The sequence below is a fragment of the Echiichthys vipera genome (genome assembly GCF_963691815.1).
Source record: "Echiichthys vipera genome assembly, chromosome: 20".
Classification (NCBI taxonomy): Eukaryota; Metazoa; Chordata; class Actinopteri; order Perciformes; family Trachinidae; genus Echiichthys; species Echiichthys vipera.
In genome coordinates, this window is record NC_139845.1 from 10,560,847 (window position 1) to 10,576,555 (window position 15,709).

Below are 15,709 nucleotides of genomic sequence, written 5' to 3' on the forward strand. Positions count from 1 at the left end.
GAGGTGTAGGAACATGGCAAGACTCCGTTGTGACTCCTGGTGCGTAGAACTGACCTTTGACACCGGGAACAAGAGCTTTCTAGACTATATTGTGTTCCGGGGTAACCAGCTGAGCTGACATCAAATCATCACTCAGACTCTTTTTATCTGTTACCAGTCATATTTGAACTTTCTTTGCAGACTCGCATGTCTCAAAGGGAATGGTTTTAAAGCTTTGACCACATGACATAGTGAGTAATCTTCAGTACCATGCTGTCTTTAATGATTTTGGGGACATATTTTAATCTTCCTGCAACCCACTTTTGGGCTCCAGCTTGTGTGTTTTTTGTTTAAAATTAGCATCCTGCCTGTGTTTCTGGGATTGTTTCAATCTTTTGTCTCTCAAGTCCCTCCACACAAATACTTCTCAGAATCATTCTTGGAAGTCAAGTCTTAAATCTGTGACCCTTGTGAGGATGACCTTCTTTCCCTGTCATCGGATGTCGCATGTGAGCTTTCTGGATCCTTTGCTTTTCCTGAGCAGGCCTCGGACTGTCACAGATTTCCCACATGTTACTATGGATCCTTGTATATTTTAGACTGCTCGCTAACAAAGTCTGCCTCTCTTCAAGTCACTGGAGAGTCTCAAGATTTAAACAATGCATGAATGTCTTTGAGAAAACTGGATTTGACTGGATCTTTACATTTTTGTAACGCCTACTTTACCAGGCAAGTTGACAAAAAGCGTATCTTAGATTCCCCTGTAATTATGTCCTCATGTTTAAAGCAGCTATAATCAGTGTTTTCATATTAACAATGAATGAGATTGTTTACTCGTTTTAATAGACCTACAGAGAATGATCATCATCTTCGCAGTTCGCCTCTGCTCCAAGGAGCTTTTTAACTTATTTTACTGTCGACTTACAGCTTCTCTTTTACTTTACTCTCATAGTTTTTTTCAAAGAAAAAGCTCTTAAAACCCCACTGTACATTCACTAAACAACTTCCCTCTTTGTGCAACGTGACCTGTGCACTAATAATCTCACTCTGCGCTGTCCTAATTTCATCCCTTTTCTCCTGGAGTCAGCATACAACAATTGCTGGACTGATGCAGATTGCGGCAGCTGCAGGGATGAACCGCTGGAGCTGGGGAAGCTCTGGGAATGTCAGTAAATCGGGCAGAAGTGGGCCGCGCGGAGCAAGGTTGCTGATGATGCTGCTGTGGATTATCCTCTCCGGCTCACTGTGCCTGATGGTCGAGGGCCAGATGAAGCTCTCACCAGAAACGTGAGTAGAAAACTCTGATACTGACTTTTCACCCCCAGGGACTGAATCATCAGGAGGATCTATTCCAGTCACATCAAGTTCTGATGTCAGTGTGCAAAGCTAAAAAAAATTTGTAAGAGACAAATTTGCACATGCACATTCACATTCATTTTTCACCCAATAAACTTACTCGAGTATTTGATCTTGTAGATCATTCCGGATCTTAACTTGACTGACTTGACTTATTCACCTTTTTCACAAAAGTTGCTCAACCACCTGACTGGGTGCTGTTATGATATTCACCTGTGTACTATGGTTGCATCCTCTCTTATATCGAGACACAATGTGCGGCCATATCATCTCATCTCATCTTCAACCGCTTATCCCGAGGATAATACAAGTCAGATGCTTTTTTAAGACATGACATCAACAGTTGAACCGGATCATTTTCCTGTGGACCTCCCTGGTATGTCTACGTGCTTTTTTTCCTTTTAAAAGCCACTGGTGAGATGGATGAGTCAATCGTGTTCTTTCTATTTTGGTTGATTACTCCACACAGATACATATGGGCCATATGGTCACCTGTGGAGTAGGGGTGTAGCTAACTGGCAAACTATCCTACAGCCTCTCTACAGCTACACTTTAAGATGATAGATCCATTTTCTATGCACAGATATGAATTAAAAGAACAATAAAGTAAAAACTAAAGTGTAAAACTGGCATTCTTGTTATGTTTACTATTTATTATTTATGGTTTTCTTAGTGCCACCATTATTTTTTATTATTTAAGACCAATATACGTTTTGTCATAATAAATTAGGACATGTAGAATACAGTATTTCACACTTATACTTGTTAAACATCAGCTTGTTTATCAGCAATTTTGTCACAGTGAGCCTGTTAGCATTCCAACGTTCGCATTTAGCTCATCAGTGTGCTCTGTCCTGTTTATATGTCAGTTGATCCAATGTGTAGGTTTCACTTCGATCTTTATTAGAAAAGTCTTTGCAACATCAAACAATTCAATTTGTTCACATATTTCATTTCTACAGTGCTGTTGATTTGGGTTTATTTTCAACTTTGTCCCACCTTAATATCATAACTCCTCTTCGTTGTCCTTGTTTGTCCTGTAATATGAATTCCTAAAACCATATCTTTTAAAATTGTCATGTTATACCTGGGGTAAGTGGAGGGTTCTTACTGTAGAAATGATTCACTCAACATTTCCCAAATACAAAGATGGCTTGTACACAAGGGACATGCATTAACTCATAGTGCCTCAAATTGTGTTTTTTATTTTTCACACTAGCACTCACTTTGTAAGATAAGCGGTCAGTTTTTCTCTCTATTCCCTCTCTTTCTCTTTTGGGAATGAAACGCTGCGTTTGTTTGTTCTCCAGAAGCCAGACGAGGCTCTTTTCCCTGAACAGCTTTCAAACCTCCTGCTGACTAAAAACACTAATAGATCGATACAGTGCTGTCAGTCCACAATAGCCTATTAACTGTGTGTGTGTGTGTGTGTGTGTGTGTGTGTGTGTGTGTGTGTGTGTGTGTGTGTGTGTGTGTGTGTGTGTGTGTGTGTGTGTGTGTGTGTGTGTGTGTGTGTGTGTGTGTGTGTGTATGTGTGTGTGTGTGTGTGTGTGTGTGTGTGTGTGTGTGTGTGTGAAAGATAAAGTGGAAGAAGTTGAGAGGGACAGAGAAATACACAGTATTTTGTTACTCGCACTGATTGGATGTTGTTAATATCTGTGTTTGCAATCATGTCACTGGACATACACACTTTAATAGTTTGGTCAATCAAATCTCCAACAGATTTATCAACCATAACCATAAAAGCAACGGCTGATTGCATAGTTTTGGTATATATTGTGTGTGAGTTCTGTACTTCTACATCCCAGAGAGTATGTGCCGTCACTGGGCTGGCTGGTGTGTGACAAGGAGATTAAAGCTTCAGGGACAGCAGAGTTCAGCAGGGCTAACACAGGTCACTGAGCCTAAAGTGCTCCACTCTGCCTGGGGAAGATTTGGCAGCAGTTCCCCTCTGGCTCTGCAAGTGACTCAGGACATGACCGGAAAATTTCAGGCCAAGAAGGTCGAATCTTTAGCGTCGAAACATGGCTCTGCTGCCAGGAGGAAAACATATAAACTGTCACGTCACTATCAGTTTAGGAGATGGGCAACTTCTTTTCTGACTTCTTAAAATACCCTCATAAAAAGGCTGTGAATGAGATGTTGTCATCTGTCTGTGTCATTTTGAAGCTTGTACAGTGGTATTGTCTCCCACAGCAACGTTGCTCTTTAACAGCATGTGGTCTTAGAGGCACTACAGGGAGTGTGTAATAAACCTTTCAACAAGCTATTTAACTATCTAAATTAATTCCACATTTATCTGTCAAAATATTTTCTTGATACTACCTTCAAACAGTGACATTGATCTGTCTTATTTCAACAGTCAAGACAGCCTTTGATACACCGAAAAAAAAAAAAAAAAAAGATTTACAGTACACAGAACACTCCCACCTAGCACCTCTACATTTTCAACTCTCACATTTTAGAATGAACCCACACTCAGAATAAGCATATCAACAAGTCCACATTTCAGAAATGACTGGCTTGGATAACCTTGCCTAATAACTGGCATCGAGCTGGCTGTCTCCCCATTGGTTGAGCCATCTGTTACATCCCGTCTACCACTATTACCTTACCTTGTTTGCATTCGCATGAAGGATTTGGAGAATGGCCTCATGTTATTGAGCACCCTTGACCTGGCAGACTGTCAGCTTTTACTGTCACCTTAACAGTAATCTGTTTAATCTGTTATTGGCGAATGCAGGGTTACATCTTATCATGATTGGTTACGTGCATTCATGGTCACCTTGGTCACCTACAGAGAATCTTATTAGTCCCTAGTTATCGGTCATGGTGCAATTGAAAAAAATTGCAGAGGGTGATTTGGAAAAAGGCATTTCCTCTTTTCTCAAAGCACTGTGTTCTACTTGAGGGAAGTATTTCACTTTTCTGCTTCTGGCAGTGAAATAAGTTCAAATATGATTTGCTCCACAATTGTTTCAGATCAAAAGCACAATAAGAAAATTATTATTAATGGAGTCAATTCTGATTCTGACTTTTATTTGGCAAAATGTTAATAAGATACTTCTTTCTTATAAGCAACCCTTTCTAAGGGGTTCCTAATTTAGAAATAATTGTTTTATTAAAAGTCCCATATTATGCTAATTTTTCAGGTTCATACTGAACCTTCATACTTTAATGTTCGAACAATATACTATTTTTCTCATACTGTCTGTCTGAATGTACCTGTATTCACCCTGTCAGAGAACGCTCTGTTTTAATGGCAGGAAATAATTTAGCAATAACTTGTAGGTGTAATTTAAGCAGTTGATAAGACCATCCTTTGGGTTGCCATGATGTTCAAAATGTTTTTGACTGATTGGACTGTATAGGTGCTTTCATTCATTAATGAACTAATACAAGCAAACCTACAGTGCCTTTTAAATCTACTGCATTGTTTTCATAGATATTGATAACCGCTTTTATTATCCGTCACTGATCACATTTCCTCCGTGTCCAGGGTTCAGCAGTGGGCTGTATCCTTTGGCAAAGAGATAGCTGCCCTCTCCGGCAGATACTCTGGAGCTAAACTGCTACAGAAGGTAAGAAATACACACACAAAAGCATGTGCGTACATTGACAAATACAGACACACATGATGTCTACAGACACATGAATACGCATATGCACTTCTTAAAAGGAAGCTGCAGACACACATACATATTTACACAAATACAATTTCATATGTCTAAAGGTCAATTAAGATGCATCGGCTTATGTCGCAGTAATTTACCATTTCAGACTAATCAGGGAAGTTGAAGGGGGGAGGGGGAGTACAGGTCTTGGTGAGGATCTAACCCCTTTAATTAATTATTCCTGACATAAAGTATATGGCCATACCAGAGAATGTACATGTATGACCAGCTATCTATAGGGTTGCAGAAAACAGTGACTTATAATTTGTCTGCTGGTATATAGAAAAACTTAAATGAAGAGACGTAAAGAAGAGTGTTGGATATAGAGCACATGACATCATCAGACTGAGACAGGCGGGGTCTGTGTCCTCCCCCTCCCCTCTCCTCCTTCGGCCAATGGGAACACGACTGACTGGCATACATTTGCTGTACAGTACAACATCTGCACATGGCCCAGAGACCAATGTGATGACACACTTAATCATAAATACGCTTGCACACATTGTTTGCATTGACTTTTAAAAGGTTTAGTGTGCTTTAACAATACATACAGAAATGTTATGCTGGTATACTGTAACCCATTGAACTCTGTTAAATAAGACTTGTGTTCATATTTGTATAGACTGAAGAAGATGCTTGTGTGTGTGTGTGTGTGTGTGTGTGTGTGTGTGTGTGTGTGTGTGTGTGTGTGTGTCTGTGTGTGTGTGTGTGTGTGTGTGTGTGTGTGTGTGTGTGTGTGTGTGTGTGTGTGTGTGTGTGTGTGTGTGTGTGTGTGTGTGTGTGTGTGTGTGTGTGTGTGTGTGTGTGTGTGTGTGTGTTGTCTTTTAGTAATTAGGATGTGCGATCTTATCCGCATGTCATCCTGTAGAATCCCTAGGAGGCCCATTCACCATCTGCCACACACACATACTGTGTTCACAGACATGCACCTACTGACCATCTCCTTCTGCAGCCTATATGTATTTTATTTTTGTTTTACCACGCATTTTTCATGTTGTACAACGCAAATCACCCATCAATCTAGTTGCACAAATAACCAACCTCCATAGATTGCTGTCAAAACAATCACAAGCAGAAGTAGTTTGTTATTTGTGGCTGTATTTTAGACTGGATTAACCTCTGATGACCTCAATGTTTAGCGGGTAGGAACAATTTTACCAGAGTAGGAACCACACAGGATGTAAAATACTGACTAACTTTACTCGAGCTGCCCCAGAAACAACATCAGTAAAAGTGATGGTATTGTTGTTGCAATTGTCATGTTAATTTATCAGTACTATTATTATTGATATATAATGTAGGTATATTTTTCCTAGTTGCAAACTTTCTGGTTTTATTTAGTCAGTGTTGTGTAAAAAGCACCCGGTGCATTAGTTTAATCGCAGTAACAAGAAGGCATTAATCACCCATGTCTGTCTAATTGATGACTTTCTCGTTATCGTGGGACTGTGTGTAAACTGAATAGGATATTGAGTTGTTTGAATTTATGTTTGAGGATAATATAGAAATTGTTGGAGCTTTGCTTTTGTTGGAAAGGGGTTTTAGCGTTATTTGAGGAAGGCTCTAATAGAGCTCTTTATCATCTTTGTTCTCATTTATATCTGTTTGCCTCTCTTATCTGTCAAATCTAGTCTGGCAGCCTCTCCCCTGTAATGGGGAAAGTGAAAATTTATTTTTAGGCCAACAGTTTACCAAATATTGTATCTGACTTGCTAAAGGGCCTTTCCCCGCCTGTCAGGGACACTGGGAGCTGAGAATTTCCCATTATCAAGCCTGTTTTCTCAACACACTCTGATAACCTTTATCACATTGTTAAGGAAGGGTAGTTATTTCACTGAAGGTAATAGAAAATGTGTCCAGCACCAAAGCAAACATCTACTGGAAATTTATCATCATAAATTACGCCTTTATCATCAGTGTCGGAAATGAACCTTTAAGTCCACAAGCAACAGCAACAGCAAGCAGTCCCTTAAAGGTTCCATATCGTAAAAAGTGAAAATTTTTCATTTTTTCTCTGATAATAAATCAGAATAAGATATATAGGTATATCTATATATATATATATATATATATATATATATATATATATAGATATACTTTAATAATCCCTGGGGGAAATTATTTAAAGCAGGGCGAGGTGCTATATAAATACTGTGCTGCTACAGTGCCTTCACAGTCAATCCTAGGATACAATGACTCAAAGAGCACAGATGCCTGGAAATGCTGACCAATCAGAGCAGACTGGGCTTTGTTTGGGGGGGGGGGGGGTGTTAAAGAGACAGATGTTGAGACAAAGTGTTTCAGACAAAGGGTGAATACAGGTATATTCAGACAGGCAGTATGAGAAAAATAATGTGTTTTATAAAACAGTAAAGCATGTAAAAATGTTCTAGTCAAAACCCCAAAACATGTATTAACCTAAAAATTTGCATAATATGGGACCTTTAAATTATATTTATTTAACTGCTTTAATTTAATAGCGCAATGAATCAAACCCACTAGCAGCCGGGAAAATACATTAGAACATGCACAGATGTCAGTCAGACGGCACAGCGTGTAATGGATGGTTTTCTTGTTGCATCACTCGGTCATATTGCAGATTAGAGAGGGAGTCTGGGGAAGGGATGAAGTCAGGGCTTGACCCCCATCTGTATTACGTGTATGTGTGTGTATCATTGTACTATACCAGGATCTCTCATCTATGGTTATGGGCGTGTCTCTGTTTGTTGTTTTCCATGGTGTATTTAAGCACTAATCAAATTGATATTGTACGTAACTTCTAAAAGTATAAATGCAGTGACATCATGGCATAGTCAAAATGAAGGCATATTATAATCCTTATTGTCTGTGTTGTTTGTTTTATTGATTTAAGGAGCTCATGAACAATATCAGCAATGATACCAATATGCAAACTGTGTCTGTTTTTAAGAAATACAAGGATGTTGAGAGTGCGGTGAAGATAGAGGAGGTGGACGGAGAGGAGCTTGTAAAAAAGTTTGCAGAGGAGATGGAGGAGATGCTTGGGAGGAAGATGAAATCTGTGAAGGTAATAATGATACATTCTGTTAAAGCAAGGTTTAGTCTAGTGTGTAAGCTTGGGCTGATAGTTGTTACTACATGGGCAGAGCTTATCTTTAACCTGCTGTATTTTATCACAGAGGTTAGCTGAAGCAGCAGAAGATGCTGACTTGTACCACGAGTACAATGAAACACTGCAGGTATGTGACAACATGCTTTAATACAAGAACAATAACCCTCTGTGCAGTTTATGACTTTTAAGCCAATACAATTTATGCATTAAGAGTATCTAACCACTGATTTATACACAAAATGTATTATTCTTCATTGGTAAACCCCTTCCTAAACATAACTATATTAAAGGTATTGTAAATGTCTTTTTTATTATAAAGCAGGTCGAGGTGCTACACAGATACTGTGAAAGTATAAGTAAAGTAAGAGAAATTCACACAGCCTGTATTCCGAAACTGTATCTTTAAACGAGCAGTTAGGACTTCTGTACCGTTGTCATGTCACAACTATACTATATATAGGTAGAAAGTGCTGCTACAGTGCTGTTACAGTAATTACCCTGATGCACGCCAGTCAGGCTTTATCCCAGCGCTGAACATCCGATAAGCAAGACTATCATCAGACAGACAGTATGAGAAAAATATTGCTTTTGAACACTAATGCATGTAAACTTGTTCTTGTAGAAAAAAAAAAATCTAAATTCAAGAAGAAACCTGATTATGATCATATTACGGCACATTCGAAGGTTTACTGCTTGTGTCACATATTTGTCTCCTTTCACGTCATTCACACTTGGTTGAACATGAGCATTTAGGAACTCTATTCATAGCATATATGCAAAGCTAACTTAGCTTTGTACAGACAGAACACACACACACACAATGTCTTTAATGTTTCAAATAATTTCTATAACTAATCATCCTTTATTGTTTTATCTAGTTTGAATACTATAACTCCATGCTGATCAACAAGATGGATGAGGGCGGGAATCCATTGTCGTTGGGAGGAGAATTCCCTCTGGAGGAAAATGAACACTTCAATAAACTGCGAGTCAACACACAACTGAGTAACATACAAGTCCCTACTAATGTCTACAACAGAGGTACAGACGCGTGAACACACATATGTGTAGACTGTATTCCCTTGCACATACTGTATAATACATTTGATTGCCAATAGAATATCAATTTCATTCTCTCTCTCTTTCTGTAGATACAGATATTCTGAACGGAGCCTATATGTCTGAGGCTCTCAATGATGTCTTCATTGATAACTTCCAGAAAGACCCAACTCTCACCTGGCAGTACTTTGGCAGTGCTTCCGGCTTCTTCAGGCTGTACCCAGGTATGTACACATCCTACATTTAGGACTCCCTACATGATTCCTGAAGATAAACATTCAGCTACACAAGCCAAACAGTAGCCTATACTTACACAGCACCTGACGATGCAGGAAGCTGCTATCTGTCAAACGTGATGACTCTGTCTCAGCCACAATATGCCTGCTGGTGAATTCTCTCCTGTGTGTGTGTGTGTGTGTGTGTGTGTGTGTGTGTGTGTGTGTGTGTGTGTGTGTGTGTGTGTGTGTGTGTGTGTGTGTGTGTGTGTGTGTCTGTGTGTGTGTGTGTGTGTGCGTGTGTGTGTGTGTGTGTGTCTGTGTCTGTGTGATGAGAGCAATTAGCAGAGGATTTGTGACACAGCTTGTTTCACTCATCTGCTACCTCATTCATCTCTCCCTCATTTGACAATCTGTCACTATCCATCCATGCATCCATTTGTTCATCCGTCCACCCAACTAGGCAGCCATGCAGCAGTTTTCTAAATGTCTACTTTTGCTGAACCTCTCCATCCTTCTCTCTGTCTCCAGGGATCCAGTGGATTCCAGATGAAAATGGTGTGGTCACGTTTGATTGCAGAAACAGAAACTGGTAAGGCTTTATTCCTATCAACGTCAGTTCTGCTTTCTAATTGATGCCTTTTGAATATTTGTAGCTCACTGTATAGTTTGTAAGTGCAGGGTAGTGCTTCTGTGATGAATGGCAGAAGAACCAATAACAATTTAGCTCAATCTGCAGACCCAAACTTGAGTTATTGGCTCTAAAAACCTCAAGCCAGCTGTCATTGGGCACCATTAGTGTCTATGGCTGACCATCAGTTTTATTTTTTTTCAGTGTGTTTGGCAAGCTGGCAACAATCTGCTCATATCAGTGACTATTTGGCCAATTGAGCATGTTGAATCAGTTGCAGAGGCAGCTAATGAGATAATCCGTTCTGACTAGTTGTCCAGCCCAAGCTGAAAAATTAAACCAACATGGAAGTGCCAAAAATTACAGTTCCTTGAAAGGCCACTTGAAGGCCACGAGCCAGCTAATTTTGCGAGTAGGGTGAATTTTTATATCACTCAATCATCTAAATTATATTAAGGCTATATGGGTGACATGACGGAGACTATGTCCATTTTTATACAGTCTATGATAGAGAGACAGAGCCAAGGTTGGACATCGGCACATAGCATTTTATCTGGCCAGAGACAGGCAACTCAGGTTGCAGTACAGTTGGATGTATAGAGAGTAACAGGTGGGTATGTTAAGTCTCTCATCAGCTGTGGCCAAACAAATCAGCTCATCTTATAAACACTGAAAGCATCTCTCTAATTCCTATTACCCTAAAGAGTTTCAATTGTGGGTGCAGCCTGTGTCAAAGACAGCCGTACATATATACAGCAATGGTACAAGAGTTGTTTAAGACTTGCTTATACATCAGCAGCTGCCTAGCCTTTTACAAATAATGCTGCAAATGACCATCTCCATAAAAGTTTTTTTTTTCACTTGTCATAATAGAAAAAGCACAGGTGTTACTAACAATATTAACAATGGTTATGTTAGATTCAAGTGTCCCAGTAAACCATGACAGCGTGACAGTGAGCCAGCATGCACAATACCAGGACCCTGAGACTCATTATTTATTTTATTATTTACACCTCAGCTTTTTCCTACTGTGGCATATCAAAATATCTTCCCAGTAAAAGGTCACCAAAAATAACGGATTAATCATAAGATTACTGTTCAGGAACAGGAAGTGGACTCTCTTGTCCTCAGACATAACTGTTTCTTGGAAAGTTGCAGATCTCAGCTGCTTTAGGGGAACTCTCATTCATGTTAACGAGCTTGGAAAATCAAGGGATGATGATAATGAGATAAAGACAAGCGTGGATGGAAGAACAGAGGAACAAATAAAAGGATAAGGCTTAAAGTCCACCTGTTCGGTCTGTCTGCTAGTCTACTGGTAAATTACACAGAGTCTCTGTTCATGCCTGAGTGCTATTTGATTGACATTTTAATAAAGATAAAGTCTTTATTGCTTCCTACTTCAGCTCTCTGTCTCTTTCTAGGTATATCCAGGCAGCCACTTCGCCTAAAGACGTGGTAATTGTGGTGGATGTCAGTGGCAGTATGAAGGGACTCAGACTGACCATAGCAAAACACACCATCAATACTATCCTGGACACACTGGGAGAAAATGACTTTGTTAACATCATAGCTGTAAGAACACACACACACACACACACACACGATTACATAAAACACAGACACACATAAGCAGTCAGCACAGTCCTACTGAGCGTGTTGTTGAGATTAACACCCGAACACGCAAATACACAGACGAGGTAATACACAGGTACAGTACAGAGACTGCGGACAATACATGGAAATAGACACATTCATACAAGCCATTCACTTTTAGTAACGTCAAAGCTTCAAAATTAATTTTGTTTTCAGGTTTTCCAGGATTTTGGCTGTGTGTAGCCCTGTAACCACAAGTCAGTGTAATAAGCATGGTTTATCCTGGTATTACTGTGTGTGTGATCATACGCCTCACAAATCCGCTGCCCTTAAGCTGTTTTTACACTGAATTTAAAGCTACACTCCTTTCAATGGACTGACCACGCAGCCAAATCAGTGCTAGAGTTTTATTTTAAAATGTCAGAAGCTGTGTCCTTAAACACAGCCGTCTGGACTTCTGTGCAGTCGTGATCTCACAACTATACTATATATAGATGGAAAATGCCACTACATTGTTTTTACCACAGTTTTTTGGAGGGAGACCCTAAGAGAAAGGCATTGAAACAGGGCATTTCCGACAGAGACTGAATACAGGTATATTCAGACAGAATGAGAAAAAAACAATATGTTTTTTTTAACGTTAAAACAATGAAACATGTTCTAGTGGAAAACCAAAATACAGGTATGAACCTGAGAATAAGCATAATATGATAGCTTTAATACAACAGCAATCAAATATTTGAACTTTTATATAATAGTTAGATTGTTAATGTGTTACAAAATCACATGGCTGGAGTGAACAAGTCTAATATGTTCAAGGGATATTGATATTTAGGTATCGATTAGAGGGTATTAAAACTTTAAGAACTCTTAATTAATATATAAAACTAATATTATAAAAGTGAATCATGTTGTCATTCTGATCATTGATTATTTTGGGTTAAACATTTGGTTTCTCTCTCCAGTACAGTGACTATGTTCGCTATGTGGAGCCCTGCTTCAAGGGAATGCTGGTACAAGCTGATCTGGATAACAGAGAGGTAACACAAATGCACACACAAACACAGACAGACAGACAGACAGACAGACAGACACACACACACACACACACACACAGAAGAGACACAAGCTAGACAGTTAATTGATTCACTTGACCTCTGCTTGACAGACCTCTGTGATCTCACTAATCCTGTTAAGAAGTTATGTTATCGTCACACCACAGTTAAAACACAGTGAATGCGTGTTATCAGGGTTTCCGTCTGTTTGCTAGAGAATTTGGTGACAAAACCCAGTTCATGTTCATCATGTGGGGTAAAGGTGCGCTGACGCTAGTTTTTCAAGAATGCAGATATTTGGTCCTCTCATCCACTTCCTTCTTTGTCTGCGTTCTCCATTTCCTCTTTTTTATCTTCTTCACAAGGCCATGACATTTTCTTCTATTGCACTTTTTATCCCTCAACACATCTCTCTCTTTTGAATTTACATGACCACAACAATTATTATCTCATTGTTTCACTGCTGCTTTGTCCCCCCCCTCCATCTCATCTGTTCTCCTGTTTTTCATACACCAACACCTGCTCAGTCTGCTTGTGTGTGTGTAAGTGCATGTGCGTTATGTGTTGGATGTATGCCCTACTTTCACTCCCCTTCACATCATTACAGATCAGGTGAGGTCACTGGCCGCTGACAATTTTAAGTACAGTCACATGACCTGTTAACAAGGGATTCCATTGGTTTAATGTTGAGAGAGGCAGGCTACAACAGAATGGGCTTACAGATGTTGGCTTACACACATAAACTCATGTTGGAACAAACATTTTACAGGAAGACAATCCTCAGCTTTGTAGCTGTTGGATAAGAGTTCCTACATTCCCAAACAACTATTTACCATGTTTATCCCCACTGTAGGATAAGTCAGAGTGAGTTCGCACAGACTGTAAGAGACCAATATGTATACTTTTAAAGTGATATCAGGTGTGTGGTTAAGTTAATTTTGCAAACATTTTTAAGGAAACATCATTGTTTGTCATTATTTAACAACAATCACAGCCATGATTTACAGTTTGTATTTTTAAGGGTATATATAATTATGTTAAAGTTCCCATATTGCAAAAAAAAATGTTTTCTTATAAAGCAGGTGTAAGTGCTATATAAATATTGTGAAAGTATCAAAATGCTCAATCCACAGAGAAATGCACACAGCCTGTATTCAGAAACTGTGTCTTTAAACGAGCCGTCAGGACTTCTGTACAATTACACTGCTATAGTGCTTTTTCAGTCATTCCCCGGCTGCAATGCAGGTGCAAAGATGCTGATTATGCAGGTGTCTGCGTGTGTGTTTGCCTGTGCGTGTTGATTATCCTGATTACCTCCTGGTGTTATAGTGACTTTGCTGTAATGGTCAGAGTGCCAGGTAGCTGGGGATAATCCATCCTTTACACTCTCTTCCTCACCCCATCAACTCTCTTTTCACCTGGTGGTGACCTTCATTTACCTAGGGACAACGACTATCTGTGTATTTGTCGTGTGTCTCTTTGCAGCATTTCAAGCTATTGGTCGACGAGCTTCATGTCAAAGGCGAAGGCAAAGTGAAAAACGCAATGAAGGAGTCTTTCAAGATCCTCAACGAGGTTTGTGCTTCTTCGAAACAACTGCAGCAACTAGGGAGATTTTATATCTGCACCACACAATTCAGAGGTCTGTATCAGATGATTTCTGTAGTACAAGTTTCCAAGTAAAGTGTGTGTGTGTGTGTGTGTGCGTGCGCGTGTGTGTGTGTGTGTGTGTGTGTGTGTGTGTGTGTGTGTGTGTGTGTGTGTGTGTGTGTGTGTGTGTGTGTGTGTGTGTGTGTGTATGTGTGTGTGTGTGTGTTTAGGCTTCAGCTCTGGGCCAAGGCAGCCTGTGTAACCAGGCCATCATGCTGATAACAGACGGCGCCATGGAGGACTTCCGGGATGTTTTTAAAGAGTTCAACTGGCCAGATCGACGGGTATGACACACAAATACACACACAAGCATGATCATCTGAAATGGACTGTAAGCACAAAAACACAAATCACTGACTGTATTTATTTAAAGCTGTCAGGAGTAACAAATGAGTTAGGTTAATTTTACTATATACCTTATTGTCTCTCCAGGTTCGAGTGTTCACCTATCTGATTGGACGAGAGATGACATTTGCTGATAATGTTAAATGGATTGCCTGCAACAACAAGGGTAAAATAGTGTTGAAATAATATCCTAAAGGTCAAGAGTTTGCTTTGTGATTTGAAAGTTGCTCGGCCCAATCCTTGGTTCGTCCACAAAATGTTGCACCCCCTAAAAAGACAAAAAGTGCATTGATGGAGGGTCTCTAAGGATCAAAGTATATATGAATATTGCAGACAAAATGGTAAAATAATGTTTTTCCGATGTGTGTTTGTGTGAGTGTGTGTTTGTGTGTGTGTGTGTGTGTGTGTGTGTGTGTGTGTGTGTGTGTGTGTGTGTGTGTGTGTGTGTGTGTGTGTGTGTGTGTGTGTGTGTGTGTGTGTGTGTGTGTGTGTGTGTGTTTGCATGCACATACTTCATGCCGCCCCTGCATAATCAGTGCCCCCAGTCAAAATGAATAATTAGAAATGCATGTGAAAACTACTACAGTCACTTGCTAAGTCTTAAATAAAAAAAACTTCATGTTGTATTTAGCTAGAAAGGAGGTCTGTTGGCCCTCTGTGGTGTTCCCAGGTGCTGCTGTATGGGGCTGGGTATCAGGTGCTGCCCTCTCGTGAATTAAATGGGGTCATGCAGCAGCTCAGACCTGAAAATAATCACTTTATCCTGCTCTGTGCACATCAAAAATCCCCAACTAAATACTTGATTATCGGCACTGATACACGTAAACACATCCCTGGCCAAAAAACATTATAACTGCGTGTGTGTCTCTGTGTGTAATAGGTAACAGGTGCACCTCCTTCTGTTGCGTACACTGGCAGTTGCTTCTGCCAACAACAAAATATCTGTCATAGATATACAAACATTCTTTATGTAAAACTGTTGCAAAAAACTATAAACCATTTCAGTTTAACTAGAGTAAGCAGGCCTATTCGGTTATATTCACAGCAGCACTCTTGAG

At 39.7% G+C, this 15,709-nt stretch overlaps 1 protein-coding gene across 1 annotated transcript in view; it reads left to right on the forward strand.

The window, feature by feature from the left end:
- Positions 1-1,087: 1,087 nt before the first annotated feature.
- The window catches only part of cacna2d4a (calcium channel, voltage-dependent, alpha 2/delta subunit 4a), a gene marked incomplete at both ends in the record, with an annotated part of 85,358 nt that continues 70,736 nt past the window's right edge, over positions 1,088-15,709 (forward strand). The window contains 12 exons of the mRNA XM_083935593.1: positions 1,088-1,266; positions 4,835-4,916; positions 7,939-8,055; positions 8,168-8,227; positions 8,979-9,141; positions 9,252-9,383; positions 9,906-9,966; positions 11,430-11,580; positions 12,567-12,641; positions 14,142-14,231; positions 14,477-14,590; positions 14,739-14,817. Coding sequence (XP_083791719.1) covers positions 1,088-1,266; positions 4,835-4,916; positions 7,939-8,055; positions 8,168-8,227; positions 8,979-9,141; positions 9,252-9,383; positions 9,906-9,966; positions 11,430-11,580; positions 12,567-12,641; positions 14,142-14,231; positions 14,477-14,590; positions 14,739-14,817 — 1,303 coding nt within the window. The remainder of the gene's footprint in view (positions 1,267-4,834; positions 4,917-7,938; positions 8,056-8,167; positions 8,228-8,978; positions 9,142-9,251; positions 9,384-9,905; positions 9,967-11,429; positions 11,581-12,566; positions 12,642-14,141; positions 14,232-14,476; positions 14,591-14,738; positions 14,818-15,709) is intronic.